Source organism: Pholis gunnellus (genome assembly GCF_910591455.1).
Source record: "Pholis gunnellus genome assembly, chromosome: 4".
Classification (NCBI taxonomy): Eukaryota; Metazoa; Chordata; class Actinopteri; order Perciformes; family Pholidae; genus Pholis; species Pholis gunnellus.
The window spans coordinates 16,128,425-16,148,903 of record NC_136530.1 but is presented as its reverse complement, the minus strand read 5'-3'; the positions used below and the strand labels follow the sequence as shown (position 1 = coordinate 16,148,903).

Below are 20,479 nucleotides of genomic sequence, written 5' to 3'. Positions count from 1 at the left end.
CCCTGCATTATAGCAAAGTTAGCATTTTAGCAGCCATCATAATGCTTTCTTCTTCTTTTTTTAGGAATAACCCATTTGAGACTTCTCGTTCTCAAGGAGGTACTCAGTACTTTAATGAACTACTGTTTTTTAACATAAAACAGCTTTGTGAAGGTAATCTGCTGTTTTGGCTCTGTGCGTGTTTAGTGTCAACTTTTTCACTCTCCTACATGGCTTCAGGATGTTATCATACGTATCATGTCTTTGCTATTTCACACAACCCAAAAGTCAACATGCTGAGCAATCCGCGTAAGAGCACACACACACACACACACACACAATATATATTGGATGGGTATGAACAGTAAACTTTGAAGACTTTTTTTTTTTAGTGTTCTGTTCTCACAAACGGAGTGGGGCTGTAAATGTCATTAGCACCGGTCAGATTCCAAAGTCATTTCTCTACTTAGCTTTGTGTGCTCAGCTCATCAGGAGGAAGTCATCCCTTTTGCTGATGACCCCAGACACTGACAAATGTCTGTCTGGAGACACTGAGGGGTACATAAAGAGCGTGAAGCGTAGCTCTTAAATTTAGTCTAAAAACGTTTAAATGCTCATAAATGAGCCACATCGTTGCACTACATGAAGGGCAACAAACTCAATAACAGTAATACACTTAATTTATATAAATACAATTTTAAATTCTCAAATTTGGTAGTTTTCTTAGTGGGGTTTGCAACGACACATGTTAAACTTAACCTCTCCAATTCTTTAAGCGCCAGAAACAAGTCTTTGAAATGTTGAATTCTAAATAAATGGTCTAAACTGTCAAAGGGGACTGATTCATAGAAACAGCAGGAAGAGCTAAATGCCTCCATATTTTTCAAGGAAACCACCCAGTAACACAACCATTAGTTTCCCATTGTAAGAGAATTATGAACGCCTTGTGTATATCAAAATGTGTTGAGGCACTTCATCATTATATCAAGGTCATTCCATACAAAGTGATGGCAGGTGCACATCAAGTAATAGTTGTTAGATCCAGCTGGTCTGCAGGTTCATGCGGGTTTTTGTGATGCATCACATTGACTCTCGTCTTTCCTCTAAATTTCCCTTCACTCTTTAGTCAACTTTAGTGCAATATAGGTTGGAAGGAAGAATAATTAACTCCCTGCGTTTTCTGTCTCCACCATCTCCATTTATAACGTCAGGAAGCTGGATTGTCCTCCACTGTACAGTATGAAACTGAGATACTTTATATGAAATGAGCAAATGCTCCTGCAGCTTTTAACTCCTTCCCTCTCCATCCCGCCGGCTGTCGCATTTTGTGACGTTGCAGGAAAATCACCACACTTTGATTGTATGTCAACATGAAGACACCTAGTTAGAAAGGATTTGCACGCATCACCCTTTTTAAAATCAGCGAATACCCCAGTGTGTCTGGTAGTCATCAGCAGTGGCTGCTCAGTTCAAAGTCTTCATTCTGTATTATAATAGGCAGACACACGCCGCTAACAGATCCCATCCACCAGATGTTGAGTCCGACACACTCCAGTGTCTGTCTGCAGCCTGCAGCTATACAAAACACACTCACACACACACACAGACAAGCAGGCAACATACATCTACACATAGATATGAAACTGCAGAATTATTAGTCTCTCTATTTCATCAGAAAGAGCTTAGTTGCTCATCTTTCTCTGCCTCTATTTCTCAATCTATCAAACCTAATATCCAAACGCCTGGGTTCAGTTTATCCCCTCAATGGTTTTGAGACATCAGTTTCACGCCTTTCGTAAAACAGAAAAGAAACCTTTGAAATCAGTCTGACGTGGCAGGACTGTGTGTGTCACTAGACTCCAACTGTATCATCAAAGACTTGGACAGAACTGGGAAAATTCCTTCACCTTTGTCCTACGCTCCTGATAAATAGTTTTGCAGCAGTTGCTTTGATCCAAACTATTTTTGTGTCCACATTTGTCTCTGCGGATCTTAAGTGAGTGGACCTTCGGTAGCCTAGCAGCCCATTTCTCGACCCGTGTTTCTCTCTGCCGTTTGAAGAAGAGGGAGAATTGTTTATGTTAGCATGAACTAGACCTGAGCCCATCGTGGCTTTATTGCTTTGAAACAGACCCGGGACACTGCGCAATGTGTACAGAAGAGAGAGAGACGCGGTATACAGTATATGCTGCTAGGACAGACTTGGAGAAAAAGGGAATTCCTGCAAGGGTAATGAAGTAAAAACATGCCTGGGTGGGTTTCTCTTGCACAGAGAAAGAGAAGAAAGGTGACAAGGCAGGGAAGAGAAAAGGACAGACCATCCTGCAATTTGATGAGAAGTTCTGATCCACCAAATGAACCGCCATGATAACATCAGGGCCCAGCGATATTACTGTAAACATCTTCCATATGCTCTCACTGTCTCCACCTCTGTCTCCTTCTTTTCTCCTCTCTGCCTGTCTCGCCCCATCTCTTTTGATTTCCTTTCTTTCTCCCTTTTCTCACTCTCACCCCCCTTCTCGCCTTGTTGTTTTATTGAGGAATGCTCCGCTGAGGAGAGCATTTGATCTCACTGCTGCTTTGACCTAAAGATGGAGGGAGGGAGGAGCGGTTTAAGGCCGCATGTGTCCCCAATTACGCCGTTGAAATGGCAGCGTAATTCACTGCTTCACTTAGCGACTGGTAGATGGGAGAGAGACGCCTAATCAAGGCCATAGCACCCTAAGCTGCTGCCAATTCTAACACATACATAGACACCGCACATGCTTGGCTCCAGCTCACGCATACACTGGGACACGCACACAGTCTTGCTCATGACCAGAGCCTTCACACAGCTCACCACATTTGAAAGCCTATATTGCATAAATTCAGTCGCCCCACCCTTTTTTCTTTAACCTCCCTACACAGCAGTCTCCTAAAAATGGATGGTAAATAATGGACTGGAAGACGTCTTCATCCGCTCGTCGCTGACGCTTAAAACTCAACATATTTCCTCACGATTATCAATCTCAGTTCGACCGTTGTCTGTACATCCATGGCAACAATACAAACAGGAATGGATAGCACCCAATGTAGCGTAACTTACCCTGGTGCAAGTGTAAACACCTTCACGCTGAAAGAAAACTGGGCCCAGGTGTAGCCCACATCTGACTCACCTGACTCCATGGCAACGTTGCACTTCCTGTTTGCATTTGTAGTGCTTCAAGTCAAAATGTATTCATCCTAAACATAAATCAGGACTGACTAAATCCATTGAATTATCTTTTCATGTTATAACTTTTGTTGTGAATAGCGACGTAGGTCAAGCCAAAGAACGTCGCTCTAAGTCTGTAAAAGAAAAAAAGAGGAGTAACAAGCAAAGACAGTCTCAGGTTCAAAGGTCTGGCACAGTAAGGAGCAGAAATAACATATAGAGGTGCATAGCAGGCTGGGGGATCCTGCACCCAGAGGGATCTAACAGATTTCATCTCTGCAACCTGGGAGATTCTGAACAGGAAATGAGGTAATACAATAGAGATCTTTGTGCCTGTAGTAGTCCTCTAACACCTCTTTCTTCTCTGCGCCACCATCTGCCTATCCTCCTTTCCATCGTCTGGGGTGGAGGTGGATCAGTTATGAAGTGTGTGTTTGAGAGAACAGGGTTTATGGGAGGTGAGGTGAGACTCTGTTTGCAGAAGCAAGCTGGGATGCTTTACAAAGCGTGCTTAGTCAGCCCCCGCACCAGTCGTCTGGTGAAATGAGATGGAAATTACCACAAGCTTTGGAAATGTGAGAGGAACTGTGATCGTCTTTGTCTCCTGTGGCAGATTTTGTGTCTCTCTCTCTTGCTCTTTTCTATATTTTGCCCACTTTAATAAGATCCAGGCTTTCTAAATCCCTCAGTCATCTCCACCCCCCCTTTTACTTTTTTGAAGTTCTCCATGTCAAATCCACAAAGATGACTTTGGGTGGAAGCGTTTTCATAATCAGCACACAGTTGCAGCCAATGGAAAAGTACGTCAAGCGAGAGTGAGATCAGGCATGATGTTCAACCTGGCATGGTTATTTGTTTTGAACTTCCTCTGTGAGGCCTCATGCATCATAATAAATTGTTCTTGGTGCAAATTACAAATGATGAGACTTTAATTATAGGAGGATAAACTTTAACCTACCAAAACAATATTATTAACATCGTGGGTTTTAGTAGAAAACTGCAAAATGGATGTATATACATAATTTACTAATACAGCTTTTTTTTAACATTTTAAAAACAATTTATCCACTTTTCTGCCTTACGGAAGGTCGGAAAAGTTAAACAAAGCGCTCCTGACCTACGGTAGCTTGTATTGTTAAGTACAAAGTTTTCATCTGCAATGTTGGTTTCATTCCGTAGCGAAATGTTGGCCTCATGAAGAAAGAATGGTATTGTAATGTTACAGCAACGCTTTGACTTCAGTTTAGAGTACAGCCATGGTTTTAGCACAGTATGAACCATGCATCCAAATAAGAAAAATCATGACTAAACTAATCCTTTCAACTGTGTACAGTTGGACTGCAACAGGTACAGTAACTACATACAACTCTAGCACCTATAAAAACGGATGCAATGTAGAAAATAAACTACAGGCTGATAAAAAAACAAAAGGCAGAGGACTGGCTGTAGTTCAGTCTCATTCAAGACAAATTGTAGCTCTGCACTCTTTTATAGAGGTTAGTTATTTTTTTAGGTCTGTCCTTTTTTTTTTTACTCAAACTGAGCTTTTAATATACATTTTAAGAAACGACTACTACTAACAGAATAGTACCAACAGAGGAAAACCAAAGACAATATATTTCCACTTCCCCCACTTAAAATATAATTAGTACAAAATGTGCTTGGTTAAAGTGGAAACACGGCTCTGTCAATCAAATCCGCATTTATATTCCCACAAAAGGTAACTTTGAAGTCTGGTTTGAGCTTCCAGAAAAGTAATGTACTCCAGTGGATATTTCAGTGCAAACATATTTAGACACTAAAATGGTAAATTAAACATAAATAAGTAGGACTAAATGGAAAAAGAACACAGCTTGTTAGACATGAGAGAAGATTTAGGTGATTCGGGGGCCCAAAAGGCTTCTTTAATGAGAATGATGAGTCAAAAGGGGATTCTCTTATAATGAAATTGACCCTTCTGCCCAAATAAGTGAAGAACCAGATGGAGCAAATAATGTGTGTGTGCTGTAGAGAAAGACTCCCTGATCATCATCTCGACATCTCTAATGTCTGGAGGAGGAATGGGGGGGGGCACCTGCTCTGGATCTGCCTCAGGGGGGAAAAAAGAGGGTAAAATATGTAAAAAAAAGAGAGGAATAGATGTCATACAGATGATAAAGATTGTGAAGATCACAAAAGGAAACAGAATAGAGGATATTTAAACTGCATGTTGGGAATCATCAGTGTGTGAGGAGGAGAAGAATAACAACATGTGACAAAAAAGGGGGGTTAAATGGATGTAAATCTGGTTTTCATGTTCCTAAAATAGGCTAGCAGGTTATTCTTGGGTGGATTTTATATTTATCTCACAGTTTTTCACAAAATGTGTTTTATGTGAGATTATACAGTAGGACAGTAGGTGAGACCTGCTTTTTCTTGTCAGCCCTCATAGTGCAGATCCATCACTGCACAACATTACATAGACAGATTTTTTTAAAGATTTCAAAAAAAAAAATTTCAAATTAGGTCATGCCATAGCTTCAAAGAATACCGTTGACTTGCTAAATACATTTCTCCACCAGTGTGTTTGTGTGTGTTTTGAATCATGCTGTATCTCTCAGCACATTTTGAAATGTATGTGAAATCTGTTTTTTGTGGTATGGCGTGTGTGGAAATGGTTCCGTCCAATCCCCTGGCTGTAGAAACGTTTTTCTTCTGTAGCGCAAAGGGTTTTGGACGCACACATTGTGGGGTTGTCTCTGGCTTGTTTTCAGCTCTCTCTTTGGGGACGCAAAGCTCTCACTTCTCTCTTCCTACCACTCGGCTCTCTCCCGCCCTGTCCTTCTCTCTCTCTCTTCCTTCTTGTCCTCTTCAATCCTCCTGTCTTCCTCATTTGGCGGCTCCCTTTTTCCTCTAAACAAGTAGAGGAATGCTGGTGCTTATTTTCTTAACCTGGGACAAGGGGAAGTTCCCCTCAGAGCATCGGTGAGATTGACAGGGAAGCACGCTGAAAAGGCTCAGAGGTTCTCTGTTTGCCTCAGAGTCTCGCTGTTGGCAGCCCAGATATCCAATATAGAGCTGGAAAACCAAAGAATAATAACACAGGACGTTTTTCCTGGAATTAATTTTCCTTTCTTTCTCGCTTTCATCTCTTCTTGTCTTAGTCTCTGCAGTATATCTCCCTCTCTCTTATTTCTCCCACTACTTGTTCTCTCTATTTAAAATGTCTCCGTCTTTCCCAGTGTAACTTTTTCTCTGTTCCTGGAGTCAGATTTCTTGTGGCCGAGTCTGTCCTACAGCGTCAGTCACTGAGAGCTGACTAAGAGTCATGAGTTGATGGAGACACGATGTCTCACACCCAGTTTCCCAGAAGCATCCCAAAATTACTCAGCACAGTTTATCTGTGCAGTCTGAAGCCGGTAATCCTGTGTTACACATCAGGTCAATCAGTTCAGGAAGCACAGCGGTAAAGCAAACCACTATGGCTATATGAATGGAAACATCTCCTGCAGATATGTATTGCCGAATTGCAGTGTTTGCATTTTTGTGTGGGAATTCATTCATGCTTTAGAGTCAATCATGACTATGGCCCGATGGAAGACATTCTGGCTTATTATGTTTTCCAAATATTTAAATCACATTTATTTAGCATCATATGTTCACGCTCTGTGTTCCATTAATAGTGTCTGGTCTAAATATTCTCATAGATTTAATCTGGCCTGCCAACACTTTTCAGCCATTAAATGTCCTGCAGACAAGGCGAGAGTCAGCCGTCCCGAGTGAGGAAATACCAACACCAAAAAAAACGGTTTTGGAACGAAGCCCAGCTCAACTGTAGTCACATGATGTCTAAATCCAAGTCACGTTTGAAAGCCAGCAGCATTATCCTGGTATCCCCAGATTCCATCTGCTGGGGCCTTTCCTTTTGAATTTGTCATCCTCAAGGAATCTAGGAATGTCGGCAGGGAGCTTATGGAGTGTGTGCGTGTCCCTGACTGCACCTGGACACACACACTTTTGTGCAACTCACAGGCAGACATGCAACATGGTATGTGTCTTATTCACACCATTCACACTGTTGGCACACATGATACACTGTTTACAGAAAAGTCACGTACAAAAAGCCAAAGCGAGATGACCGTATTCATGTCGCCACACACAGGCAGCCTGACTGACTTTGGCTTTAGGTCTTAAATCTTACATTTCAACACCAGACCCGATGACACAAAGAGACCTCAACACGCACACTATGTCAACGTGCACCATATTGTCATCGTGAAATGCTATATTCATTTCTGCACAACACACTGAAGTAGCACATCCACTGCAGTAAATTGACACACTCACATGCAGGTGTGATGACTCTATTCACATTCCACAGAGACCGATAAACAGACAGCTACCTCCGCAGATAACGTCACGGTCTCGTGGGCTCGGTCTGTCTGCTTGGACGCGATCAGATTTTACAGAAAGCTGAGCACTTCCACACATACACACACTTGTACTGGACCTGTCAGGTGAAAACAGATGAGCTGCACAGTAGGCGGTAACATGCTTGTGCACATTTCTTACTTGTCTGCTTACATCGCCAGTAACAGGAGCCAAAGGGGAGCCTCACCCAAAATGGGCTAACCAGGCCTTACATCAGTGTGGTTTCCATTGCAGAGTCTCAGAGGGACAGCGGGGGCTTGTGCATCCGCCTGTTGGACCTCAGAGGCCACATGTAGTTCTGTAGGGCCAAACAGGGCAAGGCAGTGCTTCAGCAGAGCCAATACGCACAGCATGAAATTACTCCACGAGCGCAGTTTTTGTCATGATGAAACCGGCAAATGTGTAAGATGGACTGTAGCTTAATATAAACTGAGATTCATAACATGTTGCAAGCCTTTCCCCTGCAACGTAGATGTGTGAAATTGCCTTCACTGTACATAAATCCAAACAAACCCAATAGACTTAAGTTCTTTCCCAAGCTCCAGCCCGCTGTGCCAAGTTTACATGCTGTGTGTTTGCATGGGTTTCCTTGGCACTCTCAGGTTTCCTCCCATATTTCATAGACATGCAAGTACAGTAGTCTGGTGGACTTCAATTTGCCCATGAGTAAAAATGTGAGTGGATCTGACCATTAAAACACTAGCAGTTATCGAGGTCAGCTAAACCTAGTCTAGAAATGAATATCACAATATTACTAGGAATATTTCCTGTTTTTCTGAAAGATGTAAATCTAAATAGGGCAAATGTATGCACATTCACCACATAAGATTACCAAACTAATGTTCAATTATTTGAACTTTTTCTCGCTATTATGCTCTCCATCAGAAAAAACTATACATAAGATAAAATAAGAGCTCCAGCAATTCATTTTGATTTAGTTTTTAATCACAATTTGCTTTTACTTTTTACTTTTAAAATACAATCACTGTATCATGATATGCTTGTACTTAAATTTCATAGAAATTCAATGAACGATAGTATTGACTTATGCCAGGCTAGGTGTCAGTTTTTTGGAGATCCTACGGTACAAAGGTTACATTTTACTGTGACCTACGCTACCCAGTTCGGCCGTGTGAGAGAGAGAAGCTACTCTAGGGTTTCAGTGCACATGGTGGGAGCCCCCTCCCCTCGGCTTATGATGCGTGTGGTTAGACAGAGTGGTGGTGGGGACTGGGGGATGACGTTAAACTACTGGTTTAGATTAAAACTATAAGAACAATAACATCCCCATCCCCTCTATGTTAATATTCATTTTGCATCAGAGTTCAGTCGGCTGCAGACCAGCATCTTAAGAGGTTGTAAGGATTCAGTGTCCGTCTTGAGGACGTCACCGTGCTGTCCACTGAGCACGGACTGAGGAATGCTGGGTAGTGGCAGTTGTCCGTGTGCGCCTGACGCTGTGAGATAATTTTCAGTGAAGTGACAAGCTGCTGTTTAAAGGAACCTGCTCAGCACTTGTTGGTCTGTGTCAGCTTTATTCTTGGTGTGCTCAAGTTTCCTCTGAAGTAGCTCTGCAGCAGTTTAAAACCTCCTAAAGCGGTCGGGAGTTCAGATTTAATGTTTGATAGGTGTATGCTACCATTTATCTACATTTCATTCAAAACCTGTGTGTAGTGTACAAATCCTCAAAAATAAAGACACATTTTTACAAAGCTAAGACTGGAGAACTCTTTTTACGTGTTCCCTCAACATGCTAGTGTCTCTGAACGGGCGAAAGTATATACCAGCCCGCTTGATCTAGCTTCATAATGTTTAATGACTATTTAAAAAACAGTCACGTTTTACCGAAAGAGCCAGAGTTCCCTCCAACATTTATTGAGAATGTTGTGGTCAAGCCAAACTATAATTCCAAATGCTCTGCAGCTTTCCAAAACTATGTGATTTTTGGAGGGGATGCAATACTTTTTTAAACTATGCTTTTTTTCATGCTGGAGCAAATGTCTTTTGCAATTTGAGTGCTTTCTTAGTCCTGTTGTCTATTGTTCTGATCCGAAAAGGGCCTTGTCACGTAGCCTCCTGTCATCTATCCTGCTCACATCTCGCCCCCGCTCAGCCCCAGCTCCCGCCTCTCGTTCTCTCTCTCTCTCCCTCACCCCTTACTGTGGTCTTATAAGGTTACAGAGCAGAACATTCTGAGGCGATGTGTGTGTGTGTGTGTGTGTGTGTGTGTGTGTGTGTGTGTGTGTTAGTAGTTCCTGTGTTCTTTGGTCCATGATGTCCTCAGGTGAACACTGAACTGGGCCTGCTTTTATTCCTCTATATGCTCCAGTTGAGCCTGGGAACAAACACCTGCACACACACACACATGCAGGTGGAGCTATACAAGCAGACAAACACACACACACACACACACACGTACATGCACTCCCTTTTTACTATATAGTTCACTCTATTTCCCGTCAAAATCTCAATTTAGTGCTTATTTATAGGGAATAGCGAATGAGTTTCTGACACAACTATAACTATGCTTTTTCTAGCTATAATGTCTTGTCCCCTCTGTCTCTCTTTCAAGGATACTTTTAGGTTATTTCAACTCCGGTTCATTACCATTTTGGTGGTAGTTTTAGTATTATTTGTAATAAAGACATTGTACTTCCCAAGTTGGGAACACATGGCTATCCTTAAAAAGAAGTCAGACCTGGCAAGAAGCACAAGAAATCAAACAATCAGACACATTGGAAATATTTGGAAGAGAAAACAAAGGCGGCAGTAAAGCTAATTCCCAAACTATCAACAGTATGTTGTACATCCACCAAAGTTGACAGAAGTACTGTTTTTTATCTACTCTACTTGGTGTAGTTCAAAATGTAGTTACGGGTGCCTGTGACAGTTTATTTTTTAGATAAGCTGGCTGAACGTTTGCAGCTTGTAACATATCAAATTGTCTAAGTTACTTTCTTGCCCCAGCAGCCTTTGTTTTAGTGCCTGTTGCGAGATCTCAGCAGTTACTTTGGCAAGTACAATGTTATTGAATTTAGAAATGACCAAAACTAGAAAAATAGAACCTATTAATGAAGAGTCTTGCAGGTTTTACCTAACTGGGACCACAAGGATTACAATCTCCTCCTTTCCTGTGGCTGGCCATCGGTTTTTACCTCTGACACAATGAATAAACTCTCCAGCCAACACAGGCCTGGTGGGACAGAAGCCCACTTCATAAATAGCTGATTTTATGAGCGCCTTCACTCTGAGTTTATTATGAATGTAAAAGATTTTTTTGTTTTTTTTTGCACTCTCACATTTTCCAAGTCTTCTTTCCTCCATTTATCTTCAAGTCCTCTTCTCTCCTCTGCCTCACTTTTCTTCTCTCCCTTACTCTCTTTTTCTCTTTTCCTCTTGGCTTGAAATAATATTTATTTTCTCAAATCCCTGTCGCCAAGACTGTAACGTTCCGCTCGTTTTCAAATCTTGAGCCTAATTGTGCTAATAATTTATTAAGGCAGCTTGAGCCCTACATGGTGCTTAGTCTGGTTCTTGATGCATGCAACAGCGGGACACATGCTTATCTCACTCTTCTGATTGTCTGTAACTGCGTAGTTGGGTATATCCACAACGAGTAGATGTTCACTTGAAGACGTACATGATGTACTTCCTTTTGGGAAGCACACAGGAGGGAGGTGAGATGAGACTGTGGTTAGGGGAAAATCTAAGCAAAATAAGGAGGATTAGGAGGAATGTTTTTTAGTAGAATGACCTGAATTAAAAAAATAAAGAGACAGAGTAAGGACACAAGAAGAGGAAAAGAAACTTGCTGGATGGAAATAGATATCGGATGAAGACATATTGGATAAGGAAATGATTATCGTTTCCTCAACTACGCATATCTATCTTTCACCTCTTTAAAACAGAAATATCACATGGCTATGCTGTGAAAATGGTGGGTTTGCTGTTCTTCCAGATAACCCCGGAGTCGGGTCAGTTTTCTAGCTAATAGGGATGGAAGAGGACCTTGGGAGAGGCCTTAATTACTGAGCGGGAGAGCTCATACATCAGTCTCACTCACCACACCAACCACCCTGGCTCCAAACACAGGCCCCCAGACCATATAACAGCATATTAGTTGCTATGCACAACCACTCAAATTGAACATTTCTGATTTGGTTCAGCTTCACCCCTCTGAGGCTCCCTCGTTCTCACTTTCTCCTTTACTTTACTTCAGGCCTCTCACTCATTTCCATTCCCATGAGTTTGAAGTTCCACACGAATTCCCATATGCTGCTGTCACAGTAAGGTCACACCAAATTCTCAGAGCTTTATAGGGGTGAAGCTTATGTCCCTGCGTGATTTTTATCATCATAAGCCAAATACAGCTGGATGAGGATCAGAGGCTGCTCTCATGGAACTTTCTGTGTCGAGATTTGATGTCTGGGCTTCTCAAAGGCACTTTCATGTTCACCATTTACTGTATGTTTTGCCACTAGAATAACAATTGAGTGGCACACAGTTGCAAATGAATGCAGAGGTTCCAAAACGTTCAGTTGTATGAAATATGCAATGCCAGCCAAGAAGCCAAGAGGAGAAATTGATACTATAATACAGGTTGTCAAACATCCAGAATATACATCCAACATCTCACTACTGACATGCTATGGAAATATGTGCACGGCACTATGATCCAGGTTATATTGCTTTTCTTTGGAAATTACTGTAAATGTGGGGTTTTAACAGTTGAGATAATCGTCGTTTTAATAAAAACCAATGGGCAGAGATGGTATCAGGGCACTAATAGATCTGGGAAGCTGACTCTTTGCAGCTAAAATGGAAATGATTTGAAATGCTAGACAAGCAGCTAAAAGGTAGCTTGGCTGTTGGCTGAAGAGACGGCACGAAACAGACCTCGATCAATGCTGATAAATTCTCTGAGAAATGTGATGACATTTTTGTCTGTTCCATTTCAAATCAACCCGTATTACTGTTGCAGAAATAATTCATATTACTATTTCCTGATCTGTCAACTCAATAGTTAAGTTTTGGTCAAGTTTAGGCAACTAAACTGCTTGGGTAAGGTTAGGGAAAGGTCGTGACGATGGTTAAAACGGGACCAATGTTGACTGATTGGAAAAAAAGAGAAGCTAACTCGGTGTCAAGTCAAAGTCAGACTCTTTGTCAAACACTTTATACAAGTATCAGTTAGTATTTAATCTCAAACCCAATGAAATTCACAGTAAGTTTCTTCCTTTTTTCTACTATTATCTGAACCTTTGATCACCTTTGATTCATACTGGCAGATATAATACACCCCTCCTGTTAACATACGGGAGAACATCAGAATCAGGATCGTGATCCAATCAGGGGCCAGAACTGCAAGATCTAACCTGGCACAGGCTCTGCGAAAGGTGCCTATTTTTAGGCCTTCATCAACAAATTGGCCTTACACAATTGCTTCCGTCTGTTACTGAGAAACATTAGAAAGCTAATCTCAAAATGACTCCGTAGTTCATCCCAGATATTCCAGATGATTGTCTCAATGAAAGAGAACTAACAGATGTGACCTAAATAGTGGAGCAATAAAGTGGAGGAGAGAGAAATTGAAGAAAAATGAGGGAATGACCTCTCGTCTAGTTAGACAATTATCTTATCTGGAAAGGCAATATATATGAAAATCATATGTGACACTGAAAAAAAAAACATTTTCTTAGAGTAGACCTACCTTTTTTAATTCTTCCCTTAAAGTATGCTTACTCCATACTGTTTTATAAACTTCCTCATGGTACTCGCTTCCCTCCTCCTCCTTCCCTTGTATTACCGTGTCCAGCCCCTCTATTGAACTCTCACCTGGCTGCACTTGGCTAGCTTTGTGTTCATGAATCCAGTGAGCTGCAACGTCCCTTCTCCTCTGTCCTTTGTAAACCACAGAGCGCTGTGTGTCTTTAAGCCTATCAGCCCGGAACACAGCGAGAATTTTGACCCACCTTGGGGCCAAGACTCACCATAATAGTAAGTAATAGTCATCTTAGGAGCCTCCAGGAACAAACCAGAGTTTTTTTGGTCTCGTAACGCAACTCAGAAGTGTATGAAACAACATAGCTGGCAGAGATTATTAGTTATTACCTATCTTCGGTGTAGATCAACCCTCCAGTGTTGCTCCATATCTGTAACAATCTTGACCCTCATAAAGCTGCCCGCCTGCTGTTGTGAGCCTGTTGCCAAGCTCTCAGACTCCCTCGCTAACAGGTGCAGAGGCCCAAAGAGCTGCTCATTAACACAGCTCATTTCACAAGCACCACCACACAGTCATTACCATCCGGACACAGCACGTGTGAAACAACACATTATCACCCAATTAGCATGACCCCGGGTCGGGCGCCTGGCCCCTTTTTGACTGCAGACTTTCTCCCCGATTGTCACCCTGCATGCCACACACGTAACAATTGTGTTTTTAAGTTGTAAATTCACAAATCATCGGTTCTTTTTACATGTGTTGCTGAAACATATGCAAGTACAGTATGTGTAGGGAAGCATATGTTTGCGGCTACATTTGAGTGTGTACAGTTGAGTCAGTGCACATGCTTGCATTTAAGCATGTGTTTGAGCCGTTTGCTCATTCGCCATGTTAAACTATCCCAGCCTGCACCAAGCTAAACACACATACACACACACACACACACACACACACACACTGTCAGCCTGGAAAGCAGAACTCATTGTTACTGTTCGTCCACAGAATCAGCAAAGATAAAACAGTGTCAGGTCCCATCCAAGTCAGTCCTGCATGTTTAAGTCGTGCAGGCTTATTCATTTGACAGGAATCACCTTGTGACCCGTGGCCGAGCACACTGAAGCCCATTTTTCTGTCCCGTCTCTCCTGTAATGAAAAGCAGAGGCCTGCTCTGTCGTCAGCTGGTAATAACGCAGCATTAGGTCCACATGGCTCGCTGATAGGCTCCCTGTTATACATTTAAACCTTTGATCTACACCAGCGAATGCACAATGCTATCACCTGATTTAATGGTGAACTCTTTAAAGCAGTGTGTGTTTTTGTCTGTAGGCAGTGTTTTACATTGAGATATGGCTTCATCTTTGCAATTGTTTTATTTCATAAATAATACAATTTCAGCCGGATGTTTACTAGTTATTTGACTTTGTTTAACTTAAATGAAAGAGTATAGCCGGCTCTTGTTTAACATTTAGGTGCATCCCATTGGTACAGAAGGTTTTGGCGAGAGCAGTGTGTCTGTTGTGCTGGTTGTCTGGTGTGCAGGATATTTGCATTTGCATGTTGAACCATTCTCAACTTCCCCACTTAGACTTTTGATTATTTGAGCAGCGGTAGATGGTGGCAGCATGATTTTTACGGTTCAGCTCATAATGAATGGCTGCCTGTCACGTTTCCAGTGTTTCAGTGTATATTTGTGAAGGGTGATTCATCTAGAGAAATAGCAATTGAGAGTGGTGGTCGAGCCCAACAGCCAGAAACATGCTAATAGTCTCCACCATTTTCTCTGTTTGCAGGGTCTGAGTTTCCCCAAGACCCCAGTGTGATAGCTACAACTTCATGGAACGGCTCTAGCGATGGTAAAGGCACACGTAAACACACACAAACACAAGGCAGGGCACATTCCTAACAAACTTCTTTCCAGCAAAACTGTAATAGCTGTGAACACATGTGTTACAAGCAATACATGATATATTCCCAGTGCAATTAGACAGCACACATTGTCCCAGCGTAGGCCACTGTAGAGGATAACTGATGGAACAAAGTACACATTGATCTACTCAACATGTGAGAATACAAACACAGGTGCACTACCTTGTCCCTAATTTCCACTGACCTACTTTTAGTTCGGTCTTTAGCTAAATCTACCATTGGAACTTGTCACAAAATGTGCTGGTGCTCTTACACTTTGCTCCATATATTCATTCAAGTATCTGCTACGGCGACCCTCTTATTTCATCAACTTGCTCAGTTTGACTCGGCCAGGCATCCCCATCCCATTTGTTGGGATATACAGGAAGTATGACGTGTGTTCATGTAAAGTAGAAACCCAGAGGTGTTTGTAGATGTGCTGCAGAAAACATTATAATGGAGCTGTGATCTCAGAATTTATTTTCACAAGCCACTTGTAGTTTGGTAGCTAGTTAGTTATGTAGGAAGATAACATCTCCATTCTTAATCCTACCTACAAAGCTTTGATTGGTCGACTGTTTCTCCAGCCGAGGAAAACAGCCATTAAAGATAACCAGACCTCGACACTCCATGGGGTTACTGTATCGTTAGTATTAAGATTGCAGCAGAAAAAGCAGCAGCAGCAACAATCTCTGATCATCGCTTCTTCCTAACTTTCCGTTCATGTGGTTTGGGGTTTGCTGCTGACCTTACTTGACATTCTGATAGAACATCCCCACCGCTAAATTACGTAAATATGTGAGAATGCACACATCCGACGCTTTGAAGGAACACAGGATGCGTGGTGTAGCCATAATGCACACATAAACATATCATAATAACAATCTTCATCTGTGTGCGTGCAAGAGAGAGCTGCAATGTGCTCAAGATCTCCAGGAGTTTCACAGTCCAACAATAGCTTTTACGTTTGACAAGCTGGTAGAAAACTAATTTGTTGGCAGATTAGATTTAACTTCAACTCCACCTGGTCCAAAACCCCACGAAAACTGCCCGTGGGATGCAATGAAAATGGCCGCTTGGTTCTCCCACATAGACTTTGTCAGCTTATTCCTTCCAGTCCTTGATCAGTAAGGATTCCTGCCGGTATGATAAGATTATTTATTTTGTGGTGGGGATGGTCACGTCTTCTGGAGCTGCCCAGGTTTATATCAGCAGATCCTGACAGAGGAAGCATTTAAAACTGCTGTTCTCCTCTCAGCACTGTGGGAACAACTGAGTCAGATCCATAAAATGATCTGCCCGGAGTTATCAGTCAAATCTCGCCCCCCCCCCCCCCCCCCTCTCCTCAGTTTTCCCCGGGCTTGGAGAACCGACATCCGCCTATTCTCCCACAAAGATACCCCGACTTGGAAGATCCTCAACAAGAGACTTTATTGAACTTGATCTTTTATTTTTTTCTCTCTCATTACGTCTGGTTTGTTTAATTCATCTCCTGCAAAGCCGAGGCTCCCACAACATCCGTCCCACAGCCGATTCTGTGTACACAAAAAACAGACATTGTTAAACACACAGGCAAGGATGAACACAGTAGTTTCTGGACATGAGTTAGCAGTTTAGTCAAGCTAATGATTATGGTGACCAATCAAGGATGTTTAAAAAGTCATGAATACAATGAGGGGTGGTTCCAAACAAATCATAGAGACAGCTTCATTTTTCCACAACAACATGATAAAAACCTACAAAGGCTGTATGTGTGTGTGTGTGTGTGTGTGTGTGTGTGTGTGTGTGTGTGTGTGTGTGCGCACCCGTGTGTTCATAGTAGTGTATCTCTGTGTGTGTCAATTTGAGCCCAGCCCTAACATCTGTTTCTTATCTGATGGATGGATGGTGATTGCGCCACCTGTTTTGTCTGCAGGCGGGGAATGGTTTTGATTGACCAAGCAGACAGCATTCAGGTAGCGTGGCTCTATCAGTATGCATCAGTAGCAGGAAGTTATCGTCCTGAAAGAGGCTCATTATTGAGCTGAAATCAGGGGTGATGATAGTTTACTGAACTCATTCTCCCTGGAGCGTTCTTTCATTTTTCCCTTCTCTTTCTTTGTTTCATTTTATCCATTTTGCTTCCTTTACTTCCTTGCCTCTCCCTCCTTCTCCGTTGGAGAGTGACCCAACTTTAATGAAATTCACCTTTAGCCACTGCTGGCAATGCTACAGCCCCAGCTCCTCAGTGTATCTACTCGCTATGTTTAGTTAGCTGTGCAGCCACTCGGGTTTCTGTGACTGTGTCTTGCTGAGAGCATGCCTGCCTCGCACAGCTTTACTCTCGGGTATGTGATTGAATATAGACACACTGTATATTCAAATACAGAAATACAATGTGGCTGTTGAGATGAAAAGGTATTGTATAACTTGTCTAATTCGGCACATGTATAGTTTGTGTGCGTTGCGGTTGTGTGGGTGTGCGTGTGTTTACTTTTGTGTGCCTGCGTGTGAGTGTTTGATTGTACAAAACCACTGCGAGCAAATGCACGCTGATGACAGGGCACCATGTAGTCGCCAGCCACATTAGAGGGACGGTCCGCAGCAATGGTTTGAGTTTCACAGTGCTCCTGGTGCCAAATACCACAACACTCACCACGAGACAATTACATACAAAGCAGCTTTGTTACACGGACATTGGCAGGACGTCTTTCTCCTCTTCACCTCCCTTCTCATCATCTCCTCTTGTCTCTGCTTTTCCTTTCTTCTGCTCCCCACTGCTTTATTTTTCAGTTATTACAACAGCTAATGAAGTGTCCGGGCACACGGCTCCGAACACCCTTTTCTTTTCCGTCAACTCAACTAAAGAGACAGTGACGAAGTCGCTCAGTTTGTGTGACATCCCCGCCTTTGGCAAAATATGTGTTAAAAGAGTGGGTCTGTTGTCATTTAATATATTATTATTATTATTTTGTTTTTTATATAGTCAGAGTCAACAAGCACGTTATATTGGTTGAGGTGTTGCATCAGCATATAGGCGAGATTTGGTCCGCTACACTCATAACAGTGTACGTACAGATTCCTAGCAGACCCCACATGATGATGACAGTTGTTAAGTCAAATCAAAATGTAAACACACTCCCAAACACACACACACACACACACACACACGGTATGATGCAAAACAAGCAAGCATACTCATACAAAGACTCACTTATTCAATAATACAGAGAGAGATGATAGCCATAGATTGATATCAAATTTTAGCCCTTCACATTTTGAACCATGTGGCATTAAAGAAAAGCTGAACCCACCCACACAACAGTAAATAGACACATTATACCAAGAGTATGGTAATCAAACCCTAATACGGGTTGCAAAACTCCTTAAAATGGTTTGAGAAAATCCACACACCTTTTAGATTTATGAAACCCCTTCAGAAACCAGTCAGAGGTCTAAAAACAACACAACGGATTAAGTTGAATGAGAAAATATTGTTTTTTAAAGAAACTGGCCAAATGCTTGATACGGGGAGAACACAATTATGTCTTCCATCTCAGTACTTGTACGGTTGCCTCATGACATTTAAAGTGATTACAAACCTTAACACAATCAGACGAGACAGATTTGATTGAAACTCAAACACACTGTACATTTTATTCTAGCTGTTGCATTCCTTTCTGTCAGAGCATGCTTCTTATTTTAAACTATATCAGAGTTTGGCCTGGCTCTCATTTAGCTACAGGACAACCCATTACGTGTAGTAATCAGATTTTGCCATGATAATCTATTCACAGGGTTAGTTAAAGAAAACAGAGGACAGGGGGGTCTGTGTCAGTGCATTAAATGTTTTTTAGTGTGTGTGTTTCGAAGTGAGAAACCTGTGTGAGTGGTTAGGCGAGAGACGGGGACGAGTAAAGGGAGAGAATGATCCCGAATATTGTCCTGGTGTTCAGTTTTATTAGCAACTTCAACATCCTGTTGGTCGGTTTGTTCTGACTGCAGTGCTGTAATGTGGACAGACAGGGCTGTACAAATAAGGGAGGCTGTTGTGTGCAGCATGTAGAGAAAAGAGGAAAGAAAAAGAGTGGGTGAGAAGGGAGGAGAGTAGAGGTGGTGGTACGGTCGATGGTGGGAGTCTCCTCATATTGTCACACACTTGTTAGTACCACATTGCTGTGTTAAGCCTGGGGTTTTAAGGAGGACAACGTGAGTGTGTGTTGAGGCTTGAGTACACACACACACACACACACACAGAGGCTGTATGCCAAGACAAATGTGCCCACTTCTCTTTTTCACAAACACGTCGTAGGCACTCACTTTACAGACCTCATGACAATATGTTAGCTGCAGGCGTCAGATGAGCTGCGCATACAACCTCAAGGGTTGCTATGGCGACCGAGAGTACCAAGTAAGGGCACCAGCATGCACAAATCAAAGTTCTTGTCGGATGGTTGAACTACGTTTGAACCGCCGTCTAAACCTTTCCCACGGCGATATTAGGGGGCTGCATCCGGCAATTTCTGTATAACTTTCCAAAACTGACAATCAGACATTCACACAAACTGCACGTTGTGACTGACCAGCTGAGTGGAAGGGAGAAAAGTACGCCTACGTCTCTATTTTTTCATTCTTTATACTTTTTTTACAAATGAGGTAACTGTCTTGCAGATACACTGAATGTCTCAGGACCTTTCTTTGCCCTTAATGTGGCAAAATATAAGCCTTAATTCATGGTGGGAAAGAAAAAGATATTAGGAGGGGAGACGCTTTGGAATAGATAGCATTGCCCATGTGGGGAAAACCCTTGTTGGGAAGCATCGGATAGTAAAGGTTTAAATGTGTGGGCGTCCTTGCATATGTAAGTGTCTCTTTCTTTACTCCTCAGCCTCTCTATTCACACAAATTGAAGTTTGTCTGACGAGTATTTAAGATTCCCCTGTATGTGTTTTTCCTCCTTTGTTTGTTTTGGCCCGTTCGCGTAACCAAGAGCATTTCTGCATACCTAAGATGGGGTTTTGAGGTTGAAGGAACTTTCCAGAAGTTTTTCATGACATTAACGCAAATGTTTTTTCTGCAGATTAAACTCTTAGGTGGCCCTCAAAATCTTTTTTTTTTTCTGACCACCTTGAGGAAAAAACGCGGTCCTGGGAGATCACACAAAATTGTTTTGCTTTGTCTTTTCCAACACCGTCTGAGCTCATTCCATGGGGTTCTGACAGCCCCTCGGCCGGTAAGGCCCGCAAGTGATCACGCAGCTTGGTGCACTGTCGCTCAGTCGCCGCTCTGTG

General features: G+C 42.3%; 1 protein-coding gene across 1 annotated transcript in view; it reads left to right on the top strand.

Moving 5' to 3' along the window:
* ror1 (receptor tyrosine kinase-like orphan receptor 1) overlaps nucleotides 1–20,479 on the top strand; it is a gene marked incomplete at both ends in the record, with an annotated part of 113,847 nt that overhangs the window by 61,115 nt on the left and 32,253 nt on the right. The window contains one exon of the mRNA XM_079157463.1: nucleotides 15,095–15,157. Coding sequence (XP_079013589.1) covers nucleotides 15,095–15,157 — 63 coding nt within the window. The remainder of the gene's footprint in view (nucleotides 1–15,094; nucleotides 15,158–20,479) is intronic.